The sequence below is a fragment of the Oryzias melastigma genome, linkage group LG15 (assembly GCF_002922805.2).
Source record: "Oryzias melastigma strain HK-1 linkage group LG15, ASM292280v2, whole genome shotgun sequence".
Classification (NCBI taxonomy): domain Eukaryota; kingdom Metazoa; phylum Chordata; class Actinopteri; order Beloniformes; family Adrianichthyidae; genus Oryzias; species Oryzias melastigma.
Window position 1 is genome coordinate 23548263 of NC_050526.1, and position 7572 is coordinate 23555834.

General features: G+C 37.5%; 1 protein-coding gene across 1 annotated transcript in view; it reads left to right on the forward strand.

The window, feature by feature from the left end:
- Window positions 1-6032, forward strand: part of lrrc1 (leucine rich repeat containing 1) — a 24938-nt gene extending 18906 nt beyond the window's left edge. The window contains exons 14-21 of the mRNA XM_036215612.1: window positions 1013-1058; window positions 2533-2771; window positions 2926-3162; window positions 3266-3355; window positions 3533-3610; window positions 3943-4170; window positions 4687-4785; window positions 4917-6032. Of these exons, the coding sequence (XP_036071505.1) occupies window positions 1013-1058; window positions 2533-2771; window positions 2926-3162; window positions 3266-3355; window positions 3533-3610; window positions 3943-4170; window positions 4687-4785; window positions 4917-5057 (1158 nt within the window). The 3' untranslated portion in view covers window positions 5058-6032. The remainder of the gene's footprint in view (window positions 1-1012; window positions 1059-2532; window positions 2772-2925; window positions 3163-3265; window positions 3356-3532; window positions 3611-3942; window positions 4171-4686; window positions 4786-4916) is intronic.
- Window positions 6033-7572: the final 1540 nt, after the last annotated feature.

A 7572-nucleotide genomic window follows, 5' to 3' on the forward strand; every position in this document is an offset into this window, starting at 1 on the left:
CATGGCCTACCCCTTCTCAGATTAAACCCTGGGATGCCTGTAACTTTACTCTGTTTTCAGTCCTGTGGAAAATGTGCAAACGGGGCCGCTGTGCCTTCCTCTTTTTGAATGGTAGTAATCTGACCAGGTTTTTTAATATCTGAAAGATATTTTACTTTTTGAATTTCTCGTTTAAAATAAAAAAAAATCTTCTTAGGTAGTTGCACTATAAACCTTTTTAAATGTATTATAAGATATTCTATATCTTTTTTAAAACACTGGGTGAGTTCTTTAAATTTTCGGGCAAACTATAGGAAGCGTTTATGGACCTACTGATTAAAGATTATTGTAAATCTCTTGTGAATATTGATACTTTTATACATTGTGGCAGCTCATGTGTAAATACATATGTATAGCAGGTTAATTAATCTGTTGAAGATTGTTAACCCTCTTTTGCCAAGCTTAGTACATCTCCTGTTTTGTTCGTCAAATCGAAGAACAAAACGGTGGAATGTCTTATTCAGTTTGTCGTTTTCGTCTGACTTTCGAGCTCTGAAAGTTTAAGATCTCGGTTTGGGTAAAAAATTAGATTTGATTTAGTGATCAAATCTTGATTTAAGAGGTGCATAAATTAAAAGTTGATGCAAAAGTAACCATGTTACTAAATGTGCTGTCCTTCACTGCTTTGTATTGTTTTCCAAATAGATGCCAAAAAACGATTGTGTGTGAATTTTTACCACTAAGATAACACTCTTTAACACAGTCGCTCCTCTTAAATGCACTTCTTTATGTTGCTGAAATTTTATTCTTTTATATGGTACATGGTATTATTGTGTGTTTGAATCCACTGCAAAAGAAACTTGACCGGGGAATTTGGTTCAACTGTTGGTTTTATGTTTTTAATTATTTTCTGATCAAACTGCACAAAGCGGATCTCAAACGGGCTCTGGGCCTTTGGGATTTGGTGACTTTTTATCCACTGATCAATAAAACGAGTGCAACACTAAGCAACTCATTTGTTGTTCCTTTGTAGCTTTACAAGTCTCTGTTTGGCATTCTATTAACCTTCTGGTTGCAGGGTCAGACCAGACGTTTTTCAATATTTTAGAGTAAGAAAAAAAAAATCAATTTTCAAGCTAAGCCCCGACTTTAACTGGCTTGTTGTGAGGGGATATAGTAGATGGTTTCCATATCCTTTTTTTTTTTTTTTTTTTTGCTTTTCCTTTCTGTAAGTGATCCGTCCATCCTGCATGTTTTTATGACCATGGCATGCTTCCACTGTAATATGTGTCGCACATATTTATCTTTATATCTAACATGAAAAATGTAAAGAAATGTGAATTGTCAGTTCAAGAAAAGTCACTTTTATTTTCAAAAATGTGAACATTCCTCAAAAATGTCTTTAAAATCCCACTCCAATTATGTTCTGATCTACAGTAAAAGCGTTCCCAGTGCTCTTTTAATTACAGTTGTCATTTTTTTAGGCAAAATCATAAGGAACTGTCATTTTCTTGGATATAGTTTTAACTGGGTGACAGCAGTTCATTAGAAATTCATCTTTGAATTGTGGGAGAAACAATTGATGTGGAGTAAGGGCGCCCCCTTCCCATCATCCATCTGTTTACACGCTCTCTTGCTAGCTTACAGCCCCTTACAACTTCAATATGAACTATATTAACAAACGTTTTCACTCACCCATCCAAATGATCAGAATTGGGTGTCCTAATCACTTGGCCTGGTCACAGGAGTATAGAATTAAGCACTTTTTCACACATTTGTGAAAGAATCTTCTTCTCTCAGGAGCTCTGTGAATTCCAGAGTGGAACTGTCAGAAGATGCTACCTGTGCAACAAATCCAGTTGTGGAATTTCCGGAATATTCCAAAGTCAACCATCATAACAAAATGTTTGGGAACAACAGCAACTTAGCCACCAAGTGTTAGATCATGTAAACTGATGGAGAGAGGTCAGCGGATGCTGAAGTGCAGATTGCAAAGCATTTTGGACAATTCCATGCTCCAAACCTTATGGGAACAGCTTGTTATGGGCCTCTTCCTCTTTCAACATGACTGTACACCAGTGGACAAAGCAAGATCCACAGACATGGAAAAATGGTCAGAAATTCCTAGAAACACACTCCTCAGGCATCATATTGAAGTCTATGGGTTAGGAAGGGGATGGCAGTTCATATGTGAGTCAAGGCAAGTGAGCAAATACGTTTGGTAATATAGTGTAAGATTAGACGTACATGAATCTATTTGTCTACAAGTGGATGCATCGAAATGGAGCATAGCAGGGAGGTTCTACGGCACATTTTTATTTATTTTTTTGCTCCTGATTCTTAACTTGAATGATACAGACTTGAGCTTAATTTTCTGTATTTATTGCTCTCCATTATCAGAAAAATGTGACAAGAACATGTCAAAACACCAACAAAACCCATTTTCATCTGGGTGGGTCTTCAAGGACATAGTAATGTAACGCCTGCATGTATAGTCTTTACATTTCAATTTTTATACATTTATTTGGTCACAAAAAGAAAAAGAAAGATGAGAAAAACATCACTTCTTGTCACTGAAATTACATTTTCAGCAGCAGGTGGTGTCTTCTGACTCTCTGCGAGACTGTAGGAAACCTCACGAATCCTTCAAGCCCAGCTGCCAAAACTGGGCCGCTCCAGGCTGTAGCTGGGTGGCAACAAAAGGCTGTCCTCAAGGGAAGCCTCCAGCGTTTCCTCCCAGCCAGGTAGCATGTGGTCGTTTCTCCGCCGAGGAATCTGGACCACCCGAGGAGGTCTGTTTTCTCTGATTCAGACACTTCTGCATGCTGACAACCTTCTGTCTTCCAGTTTTCCCTTTAACATGATCTGATCGCTAATGTCTTGTAAGTAACAAATATTTTGTTGGGAAGAAATTACTATTTTTTTTCTTTTTTTTGTCATTATCAGAGGAAAGCAGGCCTGCAGTCTGAGAGCAAAGCTCCACCTTGTCGATTTCGCCATCAAAGACACGAAACTCAAGAGAGCAGGACATTTTCACATCCCAGGGCTCTTACTGCAGGGTCTGGTCTCCATGGAGACCCTATCTGCCTCACTACAAGGCCATCAGACGCAGGTTATGTGAAATCTGCAGTGACCAAGACGACCCCTCCCCAGGAATCGTTCATCTCCCAAGTGCCACTGAAAGTAAACAGACTGTTTTTCAAAAAAGTCAAAACATTTCTAGTACTTAATGTGAAAATATAAAAGATGTTCCCCTGATATTTTTCATGAATGGATTTTCTTCTAGTTACAGATCGAGGTGTCCAGCCAGAGGGGCAGTTTGGGCATCAGTATTGCAGGTGGAAATGGCTCTCCGCCTTACAAAGACCAAGATGAGGTGACTTCCACAGCAGAGGAGTTTATTTTTCTCCGCTTCTTGCTCATTCATAGAGAAGTCGTGGTTCTCTGAATGAAGATAATAAGAAGTTGCAGCCCTGAGCAACTTGAAGTTGTTTGGGTTTTATTCATGAATTGAAATGGAAACCCTTTGGCCAATCTACTCCCGTCATTTCAGGACATTTTCATTTCCCGGGTAGCTGAAGGGGGGCCGTCGGAGAAGGCAGGAATCCATGTTGGAGATAGATTGCTGGAGGTAGGAAGGGAATTACTGCTGATTTACCAGCTCACCAATATACATTCAAGCTTGTAATGTTGTGCCTGAAATGAAATTACACGCATTTGCTGCTTAGAATTCATTTAAATTGTTGTTCCTGGGGTGACCACTAGGGGGCAACCTAAGATCAACTCACATTAGGGCTCTCCTCATCATATAGGAGTAAAAACAAAAAAAAAAGCTGAAGGGAAGTTTTTTTTTTTTTTCAGTGGCCACCCAACATGTGTAAAAGCTTCTCTGTGTCCATGTCTTACATATATTTCTGCTTTCACCCCCTGCTCAAATGCACACCCTGACCCCGGTCCTTTCAGGTCAACGGTCTAAGCATGCAGGGGGCCACTCACCAAGAGGCCGTCAGCGCCCTCAGGAATGCTGGGAGCTGCATTAAAATGAAAGTTCTCAGAGAGAGGCTGCCTCCCCTGGAGGTGACTGACCTGGACATGCCTCAGCATCCTTCAGACGCGGCAGAGCAGCTGCTGGACGGCGCAGGGTGTCCGTCCAGGAAGACTCAGGCAGTCATTTGCAACGGCCATGTTACTGTAGGTGACCTAATGACATCAAAAACCAAACTATTTTGTCATAAAACTTGATGAATTAGATTTTAAAAATATATTAAAGCATAAAAAATGAGAAAAAGTTTGATTTTTCTCTGCTTCAAATCTAAATATTGTATAGAAGAATAAAATCAAGAATTATTCAACCAGTTAATGCAATAACTTGATCTAATTATCATGTCGATGCATATAAAGACATCAATGCATAGAAAACAACTATAAAAATTTTAAAAGAAAGATTTACATATCCTCATTAACTTACTGAATGATTTATATTTGGGGTAAAAATACTGCAATATTTAAGAGAGGTTTCCTTTCTGAAGTGTTTTCTGGAAGTAGACATAGTATGTAAGGATGTTGTGAAAATTTCAAGTCTTTATTCTTTATTTTTATATTCAAAAGAGATCTAGAAAGTCACAGCATATTTATTTTTTATTTGAAATGTCTGTGCTGGTCTACTTTTTCTCATTTGATTTATCTCAAATGATTTTTTTGCTTCAGTCTGACTCTCAGCAGGATCTTCATAGGATCTGCAGGTCTGAAAAAGACACGGAGGTTTCAAATCAAAACTCATTTCCACATGGAAAACACACAATGACTGTAAGCGGATGTCGTCTACACATTAACGCTTAGAGTACCCATTCATTTTGATCCTTTTTCAAACTTGACATCACAAACTATCACATTAGAGGACAGCTTACTCATTTGGTTCTCAATCGTGTTCCTCACAGATCCCCTGGATCATCCTGACTCATCCTTCTACCTCAGATGAGGATGTGGAGCTCCTCACACAGATCCCCAGCAGAGAAACACGTGGTGACATTCCCAGTTCTGACAGGAGTGTGTTCTCAGACTGTTTTGACAAAGTCTGATGGAGCTGATGGAGAATGAGGCTACCCTCCTTTTTGTCAGAAATAAAGCATCTTTTGTAATGTCATTAAAGATTTTTTTCAAAATGTTTTTGTGTGTTTTCACTTTGTTGCAGCTAAAAATGATTTATGAATTTCTCTCAATATTGGGAACTGACATTGCTACGCTAAAAATATGACTAGAATGGTGAAGAAGAGGGAATCTAACCTTATATAGGTAACTTTATTCCTTCAAGTGTTTGCTTTAAAAGAAAAAAATCCAACCATTTCTGGAACTGTCAATGAGACTTCTACACCAGTTGGCAGGTATTTTAATCCATTCTTTGATGCCAAAGTGCTGTCAGGTTTGAAGGACGTTTTTTTTTTATTTTTTATTTTATTTTCATGGGCAGCAGCTCCCTCCCCACACGCTCAACTGGGCTTAGATGAGAGTTCATGGAAGGCCAATTTATAACAGTGCACTATTTCGCCTTTGGCCATTCCTGGGTGCTTTTTGCTGTTTGTGTTTTGGGTTATTCCCTTCTTTGCTGGTGCGATCTGACAAGGATGACCCTGGAATTGACATTCAGTGTCTTTGGAGGTTGTTTTTGCCACTTTGGCTACAACTTTGATTGTCCTTCTCCCTCGATTTTCCTCTTACAGTCCTTCCTAACAATAAAAGCAGCCAGAGTCAGTGGAACATAAAGTCTGAAATTTAAACATGTTCATCAGTGGTTTTACTTTCTATTATCTTGAGACAACTCTCTTGTCTTTCTGTGGTCCAGGTGCAGTGTGTGACACTCAATAACAGACAGATCAATGACTGACAAATATGAAGACACAAATGAAAGGACACATTTGAGCTTGAAGTCACATTCAAGGCATTGTTTTTGTCCAGGAATTTCATTAATTCGTTGTTTGAAACATTTCTATTGAGGAACAATTAAAAAAATGCTTGCTTTTCCAAAAAAAAAAAAAAGTATTAAAAATGTATCAAAATATAAAGATTTTCTAACCACAGCTGCATGTTCACACCTAAACCAATTTTTGTCATTCCCTAAAATAAATCTACCCAAAACATTTAGTTTGCAAAAAAAATTGCACTTGTGAAATAAGTTCTAAATTATTTCTTCATGCTTTTTTTTGCACATGAAAAGCAAAAAACTGCATGTGAGCTGCTGAAGTTGCAGTTGCAAATTGTGTTCCTGTCTTTGTACGTCTTTATGATTGAATGACCACAAATCAAACTGTCCAATTAAAGAGCAGGAGGATTCCTTTGTGTGCGATTTATGTGCAAACATGCAGTTGCGGTTGTAAACGTTTATGACCTTATATTTCAGCAAATATTTTACTTCTGTCTGTTTTGCATTATTTCAGTGAACATTTTTGGCTTGTTTATAATAAATAATGGAAACCGACAACTTTGTCCATGAGTGCAAAAGATAAAAAAAATATTTAAATGAACAGACACTGAACCTCAGGAATAAAAAAAAAATTCTTTATATTGCTTTTGAGACGTTAGAATGTGCAAATTTTGGATTATAGTGTGGTAAGTGACAACTTTCCTATTTTCACAGAATATTTTCTCAAATAAAAATAAATAATAATATTTCAGAAGTTTATTTTATTTTTTACATTTATGCAATGTTCAAGAAAAACCCTCCATTTTGATTTTATCAGTAATTATATCTAAAAAATTTGAACTTTTAGTATTTTTCTCATGGTTAAAAGTAATTTCTTAAATGATTTTTTTTCATCAATAACTGTTTAATTTGCCTTTTCAAATGATTTTTCCAAAGGTTTATGGCAGTCAGACAGATTCTGGTTTTAAATTTCTGCTTTAAACTCTACCAATTAAGTGAAGGACACTGAGCAAGATCCATCCATAAGCTTTTTAGTCAAATATAAAACGATCCATTATGGTAAAAAGGTAAAATATGGTAGAACATCAAGAAGATTAAGCAATCAGACATTTTTACTAAAGAAAATCTTATTTATCAAGCTATGCCATGAAGTGACACGCAACAAGCAGGCATATCAAAGATTATATTTAATTGAATCACTAACTGAATTCACAGAAATCTAGAATGGAAGTAAAAATAAGCATAACTAATCCAACTTCTTTTCAAAGTCCCTGGGTTGGATTGCGATCTGCTGACTATGGAGACTATTAGAGGACAATGATCTCACTTTCATGTTCAGGAGAGGCGTTTGAGACGACCCAAACTTTGTAACATGCTGCGCTACCTTGCTAGAAGCATCCAACAGAAGATGGGCTCACTGTTGGCATGGGGGGATAAATATGGCCAGCAACACTCAGGTGAGCCGTAGCATTTAAGCGCCGCTCAGTTGGGAACGAGAGCCCTCCAGCAACCTCAGCAAATGCATCCGTCAGCTTAGATTGTTCATTCAAAGCTGCTTTAATCTCTTCCATACCTCATTTTCAGGTGGAAAATTTGAATGTAGCAGATCATTACAATACATTTTTTTTGCAAGTCAGCGCAAAATAAAATTTAATTTTTTTCTGAGTTTAGCGAAC